This window comes from Myotis brandtii, unplaced genomic scaffold (assembly GCF_000412655.1).
Source record: "Myotis brandtii unplaced genomic scaffold, ASM41265v1 scaffold658, whole genome shotgun sequence".
NCBI lineage: Eukaryota > Metazoa > Chordata > Mammalia > Chiroptera > Vespertilionidae > Myotis > Myotis brandtii.
The window spans coordinates 1,688,775-1,707,082 of NW_005370558.1; the positions used below are offsets into that span (position 1 = coordinate 1,688,775).

Here is an 18,308-nt window from a genome sequence, read left to right on the forward strand (position 1 = left end):
CTCCCCACCACCCCCAGCCACCTCGCCATGTCAGGACTAAGCTTTAAGGGTCTCAAGACCAGCCTCAGGGCTCGGCTGGTCAGTGTCACAGCAAAGGTAGGACTTGAACTGGGCCTCCAGCTAATACCCTTTCCAGTGCCCACACCCCTCCAGTGAGGGGCTCGCTCCATTCCCTGTGGTCACTTGACAAGCTGAACCCTGATCAGGGACTTCCTGTTCTTCCTCTCACCCTCTGTTACCCACTCCTCCTCACTCACCGGTTTGGTTGCCCCCTCTGTGCTCCTCTCGTTCCGAGGTGGGTCCTTGCTACTCCTGCTTTTGGTGGACGCCATCTGTCTGCCTCGGCCAGGGGCGCTGGCCTCCACCTCGCCAGCGTCCACACCACTGTCCTCACTCAGAGTCTGCCCACTGTCCGAGAGCTGAGAGAGTGTGGAGGCTGCTGGCGGGGGGGGGGGGGGGGGGGGGGGAGGAGAATGTGATTTATACAGTTGGGATCAGGGAGGGCTTCCTGGAAGAGGTGATGAAGCTGCAGACTGGAAGGCTCGCGGGGATTCCCTGGGCAAAGACTGGATGGTTGGGGATAGCTGGAGGGTACCACTCTTTTACCCACTGAGACCTGCCCTTCCAACTGGGCCTGGCCCCAAGGCTGCCACTTCCAGGATGTCTGCCCTGACTGCCCCTGGTGTAATGATTAGAACAGAGATCAGGGAGCAAACCCAGCCCACAGATGTGGGGTTATTGTTTTTTAAACACATACAATGCTGTCAGTTTTTAATGGTGGATCAACACATTCAAATTAGGAGATTTCACATAAAATTTAAATTTCTAGCTTCTTGAGAAAAAAAAAGGAAGTTCTTCCATGCCTGGTCTGCACCCCTGCACAACCCCAACTGGCCAGAGCTGAGTGTGGACACATGCCCCTCTGGTTCCCCGGTCAACTCCAGCTGCTTCACTATGTGTGTGATGGCCTAGTCCCTGAGTCTGAGACCCTGCATCAAGAACACACACTCTTAAGTCTGGCAGGTTGGATAGGAATTCCCTCTGACCAGCTGTGCAACGCTGGGCAAGTGACACAGTCTCTCTGAGCCTCCATGTCCTTGTGCTATTCAGAAGCAATGACGCCTCTCCAATGGGGTTCCCATAAAGACCAACAGATACGACGTACAGAGTGAAGCAGTCAAGAGAGCAGACGTGTGCTAGACTGCCTGGCTCCACAGTTACTTTCTGTGCCTCTTCATCTATGAAATAGGGGTTATAACAGTACCAGCCTCACAGGACTGTTGGGGGTGATGAGTTGCTAAAATAGGCAAAGTCCCTAGAACAGTGTCCAGCGCAAGACGGTGCTGTACAATGGTTAGCCCTTATAATCATGCGCATCCAGCTCAGTGCCAGGTCTCGAAGCAGCAGTGATCCAAGTATGACAGCTCGGGTTTCTCACCACATCCCGCCTGCTCTCCCTCAGCTGCCTCCCCTCACCAAGCCACTGCGCGCAGGGACTCTGCACTCTGCATCCTAGTCGGCCCACTGCATGGCACACAGCAGACACTCAGTAAGGGTCCCCTGACCGGTCCACCACCTTCCAGGCCATAGGGGGGCCACCCCACATATCACTTTAACCACAAGATGGCAGCAGCATCCAACAAATGTGCCCAACTCTGCAGGAGGAGGGGAGCCTGCCCAGGGCTCAGGCTTCCTCCCCTCCCTCCACCTCCTTGTCTGGAAACTCCCGGGGCCGCAGCCTGGGGCTGGCTTCCTGGGTTCCTGGTAGGTCCATCCTGCACTCTGACCCTGCAGCCACAAGTCAGGAGACCCCCAGGGGCCCACTGTCCCCTAGCACCTTCTCCGTGGCAAGTCCTGGGGGACGAAGATTGCAGGAGCCACCCCTGCCCTCAACAAGCTCAGTCTCTGGGGAGGCTGGTAGGTGAATGCAAGGTGACGGGGTTGGAGGCTCAGGAGGGGGAGCCCCACCCGCACAGCAGCCGGCAGGGCTGTCACTGCCACCTCCAGTCGAGGATGGGGAGGCGGCTCAGAGAGGCACAGTAGCAGGCCCACAGTCACACAGCTGGTACACGGCAGAGTCAGGACTCACACTCGTGTGTCTGACTCCAAAGCCACTCAGTGTGGGCACAGGACCCTGTTCCCCAGCCACCCTCACCCTGGGGGGAACACCGGGGCTAGGAGACCCCTCGCTGGGTGAGCACCTGTTAACCTTCACTGTGCAGGTGGGCAGATCAACCCAGAGAGGACGAACCCCCAAGATCACACAGCAGCCCCGCAGCCCAGCCCCCAGTGTCTGCTGGTACTCACTGCGAGCCTGGGGCAGCGCCCTCACTTCGTTCACGTCGGGCTCGCTGTCCGGGCGGTGCACCTCCACCATGACGTAGTGCTGGTTTGTGCCTGTCTGGTCTGGGCGCCCCGAGGGGGAGGGTGGTGGGAGGCAGCCCCCAGCCAGCGTGGTCTCTGTGGGGGGACTTCTCAGGTGCGGGGGTGACTGGACCCGTGGGAAGGGGCCAATGGGGTGCTGGTTGACCAGGGCCAGATGGGCATCCAGCGGCCGCTTGGCGCCAGGGTTGGCAGGGGAGATGGAGGCGTAGATGGGGGAGGAGGGCGAGTCCTGCGCTGAGGGGGCCTCTGGGGCGGGTGCGGTGCCAGCCGGAGGGCTGCGGTTCTGCGGAGCCGAGAAGACTATGCCCGAGTGGGAAGAGGCGGAGGAAGGTGGCTTTTGGTCTTGACTTCCGAGCTTCTTCGGCTGGGCGAGGGGTGGTGGGGGAGGAGGCAGCTTGTAGCCAGACAGCCCCTCGGCCGTGGACTTGACTTCATCCTGCCAAAAGACCCAGCAGGAGTAGAAGGAGTCAGAGCCCATTGCGGCTGGAAGAGGGGAGATCGGACAGCAGAGTGGGCCCGGCCCGGCTGGAATTCCGTCCCAGCTCTATCAGCTCTTGGCCACACTGCGCTGAATAATGCAACACCGAGTGGAAAACTTCTCCCAGCATCTCGGCAGCTGATAAGCCTGGAGATCCTGGCTGCGTCTCTGGGGACGGCACCGTTACCTTTGGGAATTGAAGCCCTTGGCATCAGCCAGGGCTTGTCACAGGGAACGAGACATAATTACAGCCGGGATGCGCAGGTGGAAAAACAATAAAGGCATTTCTCTGGCTTTTCTTTTTAGGAGATTGTTTTAGCAACTAGAGACGGGAGGTGTGACAGGACTGGAGGCAGCGAGAGTGTGGACAGGAGGAAGGCAGATGGGCTGGGGTGCTGTGTGGCCCCGGGCGCAACACTGCACCTCTCTGAGTGCGCCCCTGGGCAGTGGGGGAAGCCACCTGCCTGCAGAGCTGTGGGATGTGAGGGGGGAGGCGAAGAGCGGGTTAGCAAGGTGCCTGCCGCCCAGCAGGTGCTGGGTGAGTGGCAGCTACGGATACTGTCATTACTCTTCCCCCTCCGCCTGTGCCAATATCCGACACTATAGCTCTACGGCAGCACGGGCCCTGTTCCAAAAGCTTTCCCTAAAGTAGCTAGTTTACCTGTTGCCGCCGACTTACGGGTTAGGTACACTCTTCTTACCCTCATTTTACAGGTGGGGAAACTGAGGCACGGAGCGGCCCAGAAACTTGCCTGGAGTCACTCAGTCAGTGGCAGAGGTGGCATTTGAACCCAGGCAGCCTGGCTCCAGAGCCCAAGCCATCCAAGAGTTATTTGGGTCAGAATCACAAAGTGATCTAGACTGCTGCTGTGTGCACCTGGGCCAAAGGTCATGTTCAACTTCCATTTCCATCCCAGTCACGTGACCTCTTCAGGGCGTTCTGCCATGCGCTCCATGTTTCGGTGTTTGCTATGCGAACGTTCAGACAAAGTGACACCAACTGGGGAAGCGAACAGCATGACAGCCCCACCTAAAACGCCTGGAAGGAGCCGTCCTGGTGGTGCTAGAGAGAGGGGAGGGCACACTGTGCACAGGCCTGGGACTGCATCTGAACGGCCCAGTCCTCTGTCCTCTCCCACTGGCTTTTACCAAGAAGCCGGCCCCCAGGGCCCACACAGACGATGGAGGGCAAAACACAAGGAAAGGGCCAGGGAGCCTCTTACCAGGGAAACATCTGGGAGGGCGTTCATATTGCCCTGGACGGCCTGGCCCGTTTCCTCCAGGTCCAGAGTGTTCTAGAAATGGAGGAGGAGACAATGTGAGCAAACATAAACCAAGGGGGGGAACCAGTTTGCTCTCTAGACTCCAGGTCTATGGCCCCTACGCCACCTGCACGTGGTTTATGTGACTCCTGACGGTCCCACTCCGCTGGGATTTATTTTATGCATTAAAATTAATGTCAGTTTCCTTGCTAGTCATTTTAAAATCAATTTCCTTTGAGACCCGCTATTTCCAGGCCTCCCCGGGACAACCTGGAGATGCTGTGGGGTGGCTCTGACCTTTACTGGGAATTCCTGAAGCTCGGTGCTGCTCAATACCCTCAGTACCTCCAAACCAAGGCTTCTCTCTGCTGCTCCCTCACAACCCCAGGCGGGTGTGCAAGTGGCAAGATGCAAATGAGAGGCGGATGGGGAAAGTCTCTCTCCCGGGATGCGCAGGATGGAAAAACAATAAAGGCATTTCTCTGGCTTTTCTTTTTAGGAGATTGTTTTAGCCACTAGAGACGGGAGGTGTGACAGGACTGGAAGCAGTGAGTGTGGACAGGAGGAAGGCAGACGGGCTGGGGTGCTGTGTGGCCCCGGGCGCGGCACTGCACCTCTCTGAGTGTGCCCCTGGGCAGTGGGGGAAGCCACCTGCCTGCAGAGCTGTGGGATGTGAGGGGGGAGGCGAAGAGCGGGTTAGCAAGGTGCCTGCCGCCCAGCAGGTGCTGGGTGAGTGGCAGCTACGGATACTGTCATTACTCTTCCCCCTCCGCCTGTGCCAATATCCGACACTATAGCTCTACGGCAGCACGGGCCCTGTTCCAAAAGCTTTCCCTAAAGTAGCTAGTTTACCTGTTGCCGCCGACTTACGGGTTAGGTACACTCTTCTTACCCTCATTTTACAGGTGGGGAAACTGAGGCACGGAGCGGCCCAGAAACTTGCCTGGAGTCACTCAGTCAGTGGCAGAGGTGGCATTTGAACCCAGGCAGCCTGGCTCCAGAGCCCAAGCCATTCAAGAGTTATTTGGGTCAGAATCACAAAGTGATCTAGACTGCTGCTGTGTGCACCTGGGCCAAAGGTCATGTTCAACTTCCATTTCCATCCCAGTCACGTGACCTCTTCAGGGCGTTCTGCCATGCGCTCCATGTTTCGGTGTTTGCTATGCGAACGTTCAGACAAAGTGACACCAACTGGGGAAGCGAACAGCATGACAGCCCCACCTAAAACGCCTGGAAGGAGCCGTCCTGGTGGTGCTAGAGAGAGGGGAGGGCACACTGTGCACAGGCCTGGGACTGCATCTGAACGGCCCAGTCCTCTGTCCTCTCCCACTGGCTTTTACCAAGAAGCCGGCCCCCAGGGCCCACACAGACGATGGAGGGCAAAACACAAGGAAAGGGCCAGGGAGCCTCTTACCAGGGAAACATCTGGGAGGGCGTTCATATTGCCCTGGACGGCCTGGCCCGTTTCCTCCAGGTCCAGAGTGTTCTAGAAATGGAGGAGGAGACAATGTGAGCAAACATAAACCAAGGGGGGGAACCAGTTTGCTCTCTAGACTCCAGGTCTATGGCCCCTACGCCACCTGCACGTGGTTTATGTGACTCCTGACGGTCCCACTCCGCTGGGATTTATTTTATGCATTAAAATTGATGTCAGTTTCCTTGCTATTTTCTTTTGAGGCTTGCTCTTTCCAGGCCTCCCCGGGACAACCTGGAGATGCTGTGGGGGGGCTCTGACCTTTACTGGGAATTCCTGAAGCTCGGTGCTGCTCAATACCCTCAGCACCTCCAAACCAAGGCTTCTCTCTGCTGCTCCCTCACAACCCCAGGCGGGTGTGCAAGTGGCAAGATGCAAATGAGAGGCGGATGGGGAAAGTCTCTCTCTCTCTCCCTCTCTCTCTCCCTCTTCCTCCCTCCTCATCCCTCCCTCCCTCTTCTAATTTTAATGGTTCCAACAGCGGGGTGGGGGGGGGAGGGGGGTGGTTAAGGTTTCAATGGCTGTTACTTGGCAAAAATGCCCATTTCCTCCTTCCTTCCCTAACTCACCAGAAGAAGCCTCATGCTCTCTCAAGCGACACTGAGCTGCCGAAAGGCCATCTCTAGGCCTTTCCTGGGAGGCCAAGCAGTGCTCCTCTCTAAACTGGGCTCTCCTGAGGGCTCTAGGAGCCGTTTCTCCACCTGCACAGAACCCAGGATGGCAAAGCCTCCATGACCAACTCCTAGCTCAAGTCTCAAGTGCAGAGATCAATACTGACCCAGTCATCTCAGTGCTCCATACAGACAGGGGCTGGGACACAGAGGAGGTTAGACATGACCCCTGCCTTCAGCTGCTTAAAGACAGTGGGGTTGACACAAACAAGCACAGAGGACACTGTGCACAGAGTGAGGAAGCACAGGCGTATAATGCAGCGAGGGAGGGGTTATCAGGGAAGGCTTTCTGGAGGAGTGAGCATGGATGAAAGCTGAGTCTTGTGGGTAAGCTGGGCAAAGGAGGGAAAGATGGGTGTTTCAGAGGGTAGGTCATACATAAAGCAGAAAGGTAGAGGATGTTTGAGAATCTTCCAGCGGTTCCACATGAGTCAAGCACGGAGCTACTTGGACCTGCAGGCAGTGGGTTGCTGGGGAGACACAGGTCAAGTTTGCCTTCTGCGAAGTTCCCCTTCGCACGATTTCTCTCAAGCCACACTAGAACAATGCAGGCATGTCGGGCCTCCATACAGCTCTTCCTTCTGCTTGGAACGTTCTTCTATTCACGAAGCACGCTCAACTCGCTCACTTCCTTTAAGACCTTACTGAAATACCACCTCCCACCGGAAATCACAAGCCCCACCCCCAACCCTGCTTTATTTTTCTCCTTTGCACTGATCACTATTCTTCACCCAGCAGCCAAGATGTAATCTTTGAAACACAAGTCAGATAATGTCCCTCCCAGCTCATAACCCTTTAGGCCTTTCCTTCCTACTTGGAGGAAATTCCAAACTCTGTACTCATCCTGCTACTCCCCCTGCCAACAGGATGGAATGGTTCTGCCTCAGGGCCTTTGCACTCACTGCTCCCTCTGCCCACAGGGCTACTGGCTCTTCCCTTACTTCATTTAGTTCTGACTCAGCGAGGCCTTCCTGGACCAGCCCTGTCTAAAACAGCATCCTGACACACACCCCCACCTTCCCCCCACACACACACACATGCCCCACTCTAACCCCTGGCCCTGTTTTTCTATATAAGACTGATCACCAATCACCACCTAATGTTATACTATTAATGTGCTTATTGTCAGTAGGATAAACAGTCCTAAGAGGCAGGATTTGTAACTTCCTGGTCCCTACTCTGTCCTCGGTGTTCAGGATAGTGGCTGCTTGATAAATATTTATTAAGCAAATTAATGAGTCCACAAGTGGACTGAGGAGTAAATGAATCAGCCAATCGCTCTGGCTGTCACGGGGAGGAGGCCTACGCAGGCAGAGAATGGAGTGAGGTGGCTACCGCTCACCACGGGGAGCTGCACAGTGGCCTGGATGAGGGTGAGGGCAATGGGAGGGGATGGAAGGGCAGAGGCTGCTGGGTCATCCTCACGGACCCCCATCTCCAGGGCTCCTCCCGAAACCTTGAGCATTCTGGGTGGGCCAAGGGCACACGATCATGGGAACCCACCAATGGACAGGATGCTCGGCCCTCCCGGCTCTGAGCCTCTCACTCCCAGGGCTCCTCATCTGGTCCCATGATGCCTCTCGTGCAAACTCAGGCTGGAACGACTGCCCCATTTCCCAATAAAGCTGAGGCTCCCCTGACGGGCGCCTGCTCTCTCCAGCCCCGTCCCCTGCACGCCGCCTCCCAGGAAGATGCTGCTGAGGGCCTCAGTGATGCCAGGACAGTTGGGGGTTCCCCGGGAGGTGGAGTGATGAGGTTGCTCTCTCACCCACTGACTAGCGACACCGGCTCTGGCTTCTTTGAGATCACACCCAGCTCTGCCGCTTCAGCTGACGGGTGGTGGGCAAGTCACTGAACTGCTCTGTGCCTCAGTTTCCTCATCTGTAAAACTGGGTCACAGCAATCCCTCCCTCATGGGGTTGATATAGTCACACCTAAAAAAATGCTCAGAACAGAGCCTGGCACAATATACAGGGGGAGACGGCTGTTACACCAGACGTCTGAGATCTTGCAAATGAGCCTCAGAGACGGAATAGCTGCAGAACGCGCCCTGGCCCCATAGGAACACCTCGGCGGAAAGGAAGCCGCAGCCCTCGCACACAACCCCCTCCAAACGCCGACATGTGACGCGTCCAGTGCTTCCTGGAAACAGTCCAGCAGGCACCACCGCCAGCCACAGTTAAGGTGAATGGCGAGGTGGGGCTGGGTACATGCAGTGACTTCCCGAGGGTTGGCAGTCACAATCCTGACCTCGGCAGGTGACAGGAAGAGTGTCAGAAGCCTGGGACACGCCTACCGCAAAGACCAGAGGGGCCCCCAGCACCGTCCAATGCAGCACTGTCACCTGCCCCCGGATTCCACCTGCAGCCACGCTGGAGACTCGGGTGACAGTCCTGGTGGGACCGAGACACAGGATGCTCTCCTGTGCTGACACATTCGGAACTTGTAGCAGTTACTTAGTCACTCAACAAGTATTTATCAGGCAGCCCTGACTTATGGAGAAGACCCCGGAGATAAAAGATGAGTGGGCCCCTGTGTCCCCAACACCAAGCAGAGGGCCACACACACGGCAGCTGCTCTAGAATTCTTGTTCAGGATCCATGGCGGGGCTGGCAGTTGGGGAAGGGCCCAGAGCCTAAGAACAAGCATGTGTGCTGGACATACAGGGGAGGCATGACTTTCTCTGAGGAGATCAGAGAACTACAAACTGGAGGGCCTACTGTGTGCCAGGCACTTCAGTTAGTGGGCACATCACGTATGTGACCTCATTAGATTTCCAGTGTGAGACAGGCACTAAGATCTCCCCCAGTTCCCATCTTCTAGACATACGTCCAGAGAGGGCAGTGGCTTGTCCAAGGCCACACAGCCATTGTACAGATCAGGTTTCTAACCCAGGCCAGGGGGACCCCAAAGCCCACGCAGCCGCTACCTGGCCCAGAATTGGATAGGGCCCTGCTACTGTAGGAACTAGAGGGCCCCAGGAGTGGCTCTCTCTGGACCAAGAGAGAGCACAGCCATTGTTGGCCCCTGGTCTCTGCCATTCTCTGCTATTAATGGGATCCTGGAGCAAGACTGAGGGCAGGGATGGAAGGCGGAAGGGGAGGGAGGAGCAGGACAAATGGCCAGCCCTGGGAGGGAGGCCTGAGTGGAGCAAATGGCAGACGGGTCGGAGCCCAGCCCTGCCAGACTCCATCTGTCGAATCCAGACGCTCAGGAGCCCCGAGTCCCCAAGCCATGTTCCTTGTGCATCTGAAATAGCTGCAGACAGCAGGCTAAGAGCCCGGGGATGCGTCAGCAGAAACGCTCGGGGAAGAGGCTTCGAGAGGAGGATCAAGGTCAGAGCTCACAGGGAGTCGGCATGAGCATCTTGGCCACCCCTCCCCCCCAGCTTCTTGGGGCCCCTTTTCTCCTGCACCCGGTAAGGCCAGTGTCCAGCTAAAGGATTAGACCCAGAGGGATCTTTCTCCCATTCCAATCTGAGGTGCCTGAGGCTCAGAGAGGGAAGGCCACCTGCCCAAGGTCACACAGCAAGGATGGGGCAGGAAGCTGAATCTTATTTCAGGTCTGACTGTCATCCAGACTGCTTCCCACAAGGGCCAGGATGCCCTCAGCACCTGCTGCCCCCTCTCTTTCGGCCTCCAATCTCCAAAAATTCCCTTCCTTTCAGAGAAAAAAAAACACACCCAAAAACCTTAGTGTCTGAGTTGGCCCCGTCTGGGCCTGGATATCCCAGGAGTCTGGTTTGAAGGAACTTGGGGACAAGATGAAATGAAGTGATAAGGGCACTCCCCTGTGCCAGCCTCTGCTAGGTAGACTCCGGATCCTGGAAATGGAGATGCGCATGGCCCAGGTGCCACCTCAGCAAAATGAGGCCCTTCCCTCGCCCCCCTTCCCTCCGGCCCAGTTCCCTGGTTTCTAGGCCTCCGTCCCCCATTACAATGGGGGGCTCTTATATAAAGATGCTATTTTCAGCCCTTTGTTCTTCACGCTGCTTTACTCTGATGCCAGGACCACAGGCTCCCCCCACGTCTGCCCCAAATGCACAGGGAGAGGCCTGAGGCGGGTGGAAAAGCTGAGCACTAAGTCACAAAGGCTCCTCAAGGTCACAGGGGGACCAGAGAGGGAGGAGTGAGAATAAGAGAAAAAGGAGCCCGGCGGGTGTGGCTCAGTGGTTATGCGTCGACCAACCCACGATGCCCCAGGTTGGTCAGGGCCCCCATCCCAGGCTCTCACACCACCTTCCACCACTTATCAGAGTGTGAATTCTGTAGATGATTTGAGGCTGTCTCCCCAGTGGACTTGCTGAGCTTCAGGAGGGCAGGCGCAGTGTCTTGCTCACGGCTATAGTGCTCCACTCAGTCTGGCATGCAGGAGGCGCTCACGGAAGCCTGCTGAGTGAGTGAGTGAGTGAATAGATGGGTTTCTTCTGCTCTCCCTGGGGTCTGAGACAGGGCTGAGCTTCTCCACCCTCCTTTAGCCTGGCTGAGGAGGGGCATGGAGGCCATGAGCAAGGAGGCTGATGCAGCAAAAGGCTGACAACCACCCCTGCACCCCCTTCTCACCTTCCTGCAGGGGGAGAAGGGCAGTAAGGCCTTTAGAGGCAGGGGCTCACCCTTAGGCAGGCCCAGGGAGCCCCTTCCAGGCAGAGAGGCTGGGCATGCAAAACCTCTCAAATCCAGGTGAAAAGGGGCTGTGGTTAAGGCTGGGGCAAGTCCCAGCGGCGCCCCACACTCCCAATGGCATCTGCTCCATGTGTACCAGGCTGGCCGTGACCTCTATAACCCTTTTCCTCTGCAGTGCCCTTTGCCAGCCTTGAGAGTAGCCATAAAATCAACTTCCATGAACTCCACGCCTGCAAGTCCACGCCTGATCTCACTGAATCCTCAGGACACCCACAGAGGGCTGGGCTTTCAGCCGAGTACACAGATGTGGACACTGAGGCTCCCAAAGCTGACGCCACCTGTCCAAGGTGACGCGGCTACTAGTCAGGCGAGTCATGTGTGGGACTGCAGATCCCATGCACTGAAGGCCTCTGCCCAGTCTGCTTGCACGAGATGAATTCGGAATTGCCAGGCAGGCCGCCGTTCTTGCGCTCGGCTCTGCGGGCCGCCTCCTTCATGGGAGAGGAATGATATTGTTTGGAGGCAGCAGAAATTCCCAGGCTGCGTCTCTATTAGGCACATGGGAAATAAACACAATCTGTCGCTGGGGGAGGGCTGCATCTGATTTCCATTGATCGACTGCGTGTGGTTGAGGGAAAAGGCTGCACAAGGAGCCACATCTGACCTGGGATTGATCAGCGGGCAGCATGAGCCAGGGGATTCGGGCAGAATGGAAACTGGCTCCATTTGGAGCAACTGTCTGGGGCATCTGGGTCACCGGTAGCCAGTCGCCTGCCACCCTGCCTGTCCAAGCGCCAGGCAAAGGACATTTTCCTATGACAAGGGAGGAGTTAAGTTTAGGAGGCCAGAATGTTAGAAGAGAATCCTGAGTGGCCGGGAGTGCGGTTTCATTTCAGCTTCTGCTCCACATTTCCTGGGCTCCCACTCTGTGCCAGGCCCTGGGCTGGCACTGGGGACACAGACAGGAGAAAGATGTGGTCCCTGCCTGCACCCCACCACCTCTCCCTGTTTACCTGGGGAGACAAACTCCAGAAGAGGCTGAAGCACCTGACAGGCATATTAATGGAGGTATTAGTGTGAGCTCCATGAGGTCAGGGATTTGGGCCGTAAGAAAGAAATGTTTTAGGCAATTGTTCATCCAAATTGGAGGGTTGTTTGTTACTCAGCATCGCTTCAGCCAAAGCTCACGAATACATGGCATTGTTGCAGACCAGGGCCTGGCACTTACTCAGTGGTGAGTATACATTATTTTTCAGGCTCAGTCTCTGGAGTAATGCTGCAGCCCTCGACCGAATGCACAGAGACGTGGTGGGAATACAGGGTTGCCATTCCTTTCGGTGCCTCCCCTTGAGTGTTTCCCAGCATCTCCCCACAGAGAGAGGAATCTGAGATAGAGGAGCCTGGGGTGGGGGTGTCTGCCTTGGTCAAATAGATGGGAAGACTGAGGCCGACAATGGGTAAAGGGCATACTGCATGGTAGGGACACAGCAGAGGGGCTGTGGGGCTCCTGACACCCAGGATGGGGCTGGTGCTCTGTACTCCTGCAGGAGGACTTCCAGGAGGAGGTGTTTCTGTCCTGTGGCTCCACACACAGGCAGCAGGAGGTGCCCAGTCCGAGCCCTGCCGTGTGTGGAAGGAGGGGGTTCCCAGGAGACACCAAGGCCAGGACTAGCCAGGCAGCAGAAAAAGCTGGTGCCTGCAGAGCTCATCATCACACCCCTTAGCAGCTCAGGCTGCACAACCTCCCAGGCCCTTCCCGGGACTGAACCTGTTCTTGGTTCAAACCCACCCTCGTCTATTCTCAGCGATCAGAGGCATCTGTTCAAGCTAAGCCAGACTATGTCAGCCTGGCTCTAACCTGCCAGTGGCTCCCATCTCAGAGTCAAAGTCAACATCCAGTCCTCAGCACCGACCTGCCAGGGCCCTTCCCTGCACGTACCCTGCTCCAGCCGCACGGCCCCCTGGACTTTGCTCAGACACTCCAGGCCCGCTCCTGCCTCAGGGAGCACCCGCTGTTCCCTGTTTGAAGTGCTCTTCCCAGCAGTGGGCGATGGGCATGGATATCTCCCCGACCCCTTCCCCGTCGGTACTCAGGTGTCACTTTCTGATCGATCACCCAACCCCGTCCCAAATCCCCTTCCTGCTTTATTTCTCCCCTTAGCACGTTTACCACTTATATATACTGCGCATTTCAGTGGTTTATCTCGCTTACGCCCCAGCATGACCCCAAATTCCACTGTGGAAAGGATTTCTTTGCTGTTCATACTGTATTCCAGCACCTAGAACTGTACACAGCACATAGTGAGCACCCAGTCAGCACTGTTATCAGAACAGAGGAAGAGAAGGAGGGAGGGAGGAGAGAGAGACAGACTGACAGACAGACAGATGGATAATGTTAACAAGCAGCTGGTGGGCTCCTCCAGGGAGGCATCACAGCCAGGCCACGGGGGTTTTTTATGTTTGTACTGTATTCCAGCACCTAGAACTGTACACAGCACATAGTGAGCACCCAGTCAGCACTGTTATCAGAACAGAGGAAGAGAAGGAGGGAGGGAGGAGAGAGAGACAGACTGACAGACAGACAGATGGATAATGTTAACAAGCAGCTGGTGGGCTCCTCCAGGGAGGCATCACAGCCAGGCCACGGGGGTTAACAGCAGCAGCTCAGAGGCCAGCAGGCCCGGGGTGCATCCTGACTCTACCACTCACTGGCTGAGCAACGCTCAGCAGCATGGAGCAAGTCACTTCTCCTCTGTGAGCTTCTCTGTAAAATGGAGATCGTAGCACTGTCTACTAGTTACTGGGAGGGTCAAAGAAGATATGATTGGAAAGCATGATGCCAGTGCCATGGCAAACTCCTGACAAATGCCAGCTACTATTATTAAGAAAGGCCCCAAGTATGGGCCAGGCTCTGTGCTAAGCATCAGGGATACAGTCGCCACCTTCAAGCAGCCCAAGGTCAAGGTGGGTAACAGGCCCGGCTGGTACAGATTATTAGAATATAATGAGACAAGAGCCATGACAAAGGGAAATCCAGGGTGCTGGAGGAGCCAGAGGCTAAAAGTCTGGAGAGAATCAGAGAAGTCTACTCGGAAGAGGTGGCAGGTGAACTAAGGGCCAAAGAACACACAGGAGGCAGCCAGGCCGTGTAAAGTGGGAAGGAGAACATCCAGGCTGACAGAGTGTGTGACATATGAAGGGCCAAGAGGCCTCTCCACAGCTGCACAGCACAGAAATTACATCCTCACTTTACACATCCTCAACCTGAGCTCAGAGAGGTGACACCACTTCCCGAGGTCACACAGCAAGGAATGGCAGAGCCTGAGGAAACCTGGGGAGAGAGAGTGAGCACCAAGAAGAACCCCAGAGCCCTCCGTGGCTGAGTGCAGACATAAGGGGGTGGCAGGCGGGAAGGGCCACAGGCCCTCTACCTCTGCCCCAACTAAGGGACTCCCAAAGCCCCACCCAGCCGAATGGACGGTACCTCCATCAGGTCTATAAGCCACAGCAGCCGCTCCTGGGGAGAAAGGATGGGCAAAAGGCAAAAAGAAAAATACATCAAATAAATATTAGGGATGGGGTGGGCACAGAAAAACCCCCAAACCCATGCAGGCATGCACACACACACACAGGAAAAATAAACACGATTCTCTTTTTTCACTTCGAAGGCTTTGGTCAGAGGTAATGGAAGGATGGGGAAGAAAAGGCCCTGTTGCTTCGTTCATTCTAACTGCCTGCGTGAAGGAAACCTCACTGCTCTGCAGAAATGACACTCGTCCTCGAGAAGGACCTTCAGGAGATGGTCATTCACCTTGGGGCAATCCTGGGACTCTCCAGCAGGTGGCGCTGCGGTCATTATTCCCATTTGGCAGATGGGAAAAAACAAACAAACAAAGGAGGCTCAAGAAGGGATGTGACTTGTTCAAGGTCACACCTGCTAATGAGAGGGAGAGCCTGAAGGAGGACCCTGTTCAGAAGACTTGATCAGGGGAAACCTGGATCTCCAGGGCCGAAGCCTGTGCAGCAGGAAAGCTCAGAGTCTGAGAAAAGGAGCCCTGGCTGTGCATGTGGAGGGCCCTGGGTGGGATGCAGATTAGAGAGGGTGTGGCAGATGCCCAGCCCAGCGCTTTCCAGAAGCCTCCCTGTGTCTGCAAGGCCCTGGGTGCAACTCCTCAGGGGGGTCTTCCCAGCCAGGCTGGGAAAGGACGGAAAGAACTGAGGCTTCACCTGCCCTGGGCTGTGGGCAGCATCTCTGGGTGCTGGCACTAGCAGGGAGGGGCATCCTCCAACAGCTGGGGAAAGCAGCTCCGATGCAAGGGGAGAAACTGAGGCACAGAGGGGTGAAGTGACCTTTCCACGCTGCCTCTCCTGCCTGGGCAATCTTCCTTTAGAATCGACCTCTGAACCTGGCAGTGCAGTTAAGTGGTTCAGCATTGACCCATGAACCAAGAGATCCCCAGCTCCATTCTGGTCAGGGCACGTGCCCAGGTTGCAGGCTTGATCCCCAGGAGGGGGCATGCAGGAGGCAGCCAATCGATGTCCCTCTCATCTATGTTTCTATCTCTCTAGCCCTCTCCCTTCTTCTCTCTAAGCTCTAATTAAAAAAGAAAAATAATAATAAAGAAGAATGCATCTCTGAGAGCTCACTCTGGCCTTGGTTAGTCCTAATCTGACATGCATGTGCTACCTGGTGGGACACAGACTTCCATAGCTACTCACATCTGAAGCTTGGGGACCCCTTCCATCCGTTCCCCCAAAGCTTCCTGCTCCAAGTCATCCCATGGCCTTTCTGAACTCTGCCTTCCCCAGGGTGCCCCAATCTGCAGGGTCTCTCTGGCAGGGCAGGGTGAACTGCCACACCTGTGGCTTAGCCTGGCCACGGGCAGCACTTTTCTGGGCTGGGACCCCTGCCCAAAGCCCTTCCCGGGCATAATAGTCACCCTGGCTCCTCCGAGTCCCGCAGCCTAATCTTCCCTCAGGGCCTCGGGCTACTGTGGCCAGCACCAGCAACAACGTCAGACCATTTTACACATGGGAAACTGAGGCCCAGAGAAACCACGGCTAAACCTAAATCTTCTGCCTCCCAGGCTAGAACACACCCCATCCCAGCACCCCAGAATTGGAGCCTGCAATCCCCCCGACCTCGGGTTTTACAGCAGTGACTCGGTACCCTGCAGCCTCATGGGGCCATCATCAGGGCACATCAGAGAGTGTACACAGGTGGGGACAGCTCCTCCCTGCCCCGGAGTGACCTGCTCATCCCAAAGCATGATATCGTCTCCCCCGAAGCCACATCCAGAGCCTACAGGAATGCACAGCAGCTTCCGGGGTCACCCCAGGAAGGGATTAGGACCCCTGGGGATAAAGGTGACTCAGTGGTAGAGGTAGGAGGCAGAGGAGTAGAAGATCACCCAGAGCTTTAAAAAAAAAAAAAAAAGCCAGGCTGAGCTGGGAGCTGGGATCTGCAAGGAGAAGGTATGCCCACTGCAGCTGCTTCCCAGTGGCTGCAGGCCCCTCTGTGCCCACTAACCACCTGCGTCCACAGCCCTGCACATCACTGCACCCTCAGAGCTCCAGCTCCTGCAGCAGGACAACGTCCCAAGTCTAATTAAGACTCTACTGCGAGAGTTGCCATTTCGCCATCTGGGAACAATATGCTGAGGCAACTCAACCATCCTCCCTTTTCACGGAGAGTGGTGAGGAGTGATCCAGGCAGGAAGGGAGAATATGGAGCCCAGTCAGATCTCCCGACCTCCCTCCCGGCTCTCCCGCTCACCCCGACAGGGACAGCAGTGACGGGATTTTCCCTGTAAGGGACGGCAATCCATTTCCTCTGCCCCTTCCTTGCTAGACCTCCTGGGATTAATTTGCCTCCGAGCATCCTGAGGGCAGAACCACGCCCCAAGATGGACCACATGCTCTTGGGGGGAGAGGGGGGTTGGAGAGTGTAGGAGAAAACCAGGCTGGGTGTGGGCTTCATGACAAGAGGGCGTGTCTTGGGGAAAACCCAAATCGCCACGCCTCTTCTGCTGTGAGCGCCCCCCTCAGTTTCTCATGGAGCCTCCCTCGGATTATCATTATTTTTCCCACCTGTCTCATTAGCTTTGATCTTTTCTTTCTCCCCCAGCCCAACACCCCCCCCCCCCCCCCAAAAATGAGCCAGGGCCATATCTCTTCTCTCCTAGAGCCCGTGCTTGGCACGCAGCAGGCCCTCCACTTTTATGAGGTTTTTACAGGTGCAGAAACTGAGGCTCAGAAAGGCAGGCAGAGAGCTGGCAAGTGGTGGTGCTAGGATTTGAACCCGATGGTCTCACTCCAAAGCCAGGACAGTCGCCCCTCAGTATCCGTGGGGGACTGGTTTCAGGACCCACATGGATACCAAATCGTTGGATGCTCAAGTCCCTTCTGTGAAAGGGTACAGCACTGCATACAGGCTTACGACAGAGTGCGCCCGGCATCCCTTCATTCACACGCATCCAGCCTAGTGCCTGATGCACGGCAGGTTCGTTTTGCATTTGGGGTCTTTTTAGGGTTTGTTTTTCCAAATTATTTCCAATCCATGGCCGGCTGAATCCACAGATGGGAAACCCATGGATACGGAGGGCTGACTGTCTCTTTACTTTCCCTCTGGCCACTGTGCAGGGACGGGGCAGGGACGCTCACCCTGGCCGAGCTGACGGTGGTGGAGGTGCCGTGGCTGCCTGTGGACGAGCCTGTGTCACTGTAGGAGACCATGGAGTAGGTGTCACCGGGCCCAGGGCCGGGGGGCTGCCGCGCCTTCATCGACTCGATCTCCCTCCTCAGCACCAGGTGATCAAAGCGGTCCAGGTCTTGGGGGGAAATGGTGCCTCTCACCTCAGAGAGGAGCGAGAACTGGAGGCAGGGACAAGTGGGGCACTCAGCAGGGAGCCCCACCAGCAGGTGGGATGGCTCCTGCTACCCCCAGTGACCTGCATGCCACCTTGACTACCGGCCTCCCCTCCTCAACCCTCAGTGGCTCCCCACTGCCCTCAGGACAAAGTCCAACACCTTGGCCCGGATGCTGGGCCAGCACCCTCTGGCTCCTCCTCCCCGGCACCTTAGCAGGCATGACTGCAGCAACCGGAACACACCGGAAGCTCCTCCCCCCACTTCTCTCCCAACTGCACTGCCTCTGTGAGGTCTTCCCTAATGCAACCACGCCCAGGGGGTTCCTCACTTCTTCCTTGTGCAGCCTCGGAACCTCAGGCTTCCACCAGAGCGGGTTCTCAAAGCCGGCAGCACGGCAGGCACCGGGCTTGTAAGAACTGCCGGTGGCCTACGCCCACCCACAGATGTGCATGCAGAGTGAACAGGCCAGGGCGGGGCCCAAGCGTTGCTTTTTTTAAAAATCCTCACCCAAGGATATTTTTTCCATTGCTTTTTCAGAGAGAGAGA

General features: G+C 56.4%; 1 protein-coding gene across 1 annotated transcript in view; it reads right to left on the reverse strand.

Annotated features, from left to right (window-relative positions):
• The window catches only part of DFNB31 (deafness, autosomal recessive 31), a 69,993-nt gene that overhangs the window by 1,445 nt on the left and 50,240 nt on the right, over positions 1-18,308 (reverse strand). The window contains exons 8-13 of the mRNA XM_014528888.1: positions 18,270-18,290; positions 17,556-17,765; positions 14,377-14,409; positions 5,540-5,611; positions 2,308-2,821; positions 258-439 (exon numbers count right to left, since the gene is read on the reverse strand). Coding sequence (XP_014384374.1) covers positions 258-439; positions 2,308-2,821; positions 5,540-5,611; positions 14,377-14,409; positions 17,556-17,765; positions 18,270-18,290 — 1,032 coding nt within the window. The remainder of the gene's footprint in view (positions 1-257; positions 440-2,307; positions 2,822-5,539; positions 5,612-14,376; positions 14,410-17,555; positions 17,766-18,269; positions 18,291-18,308) is intronic.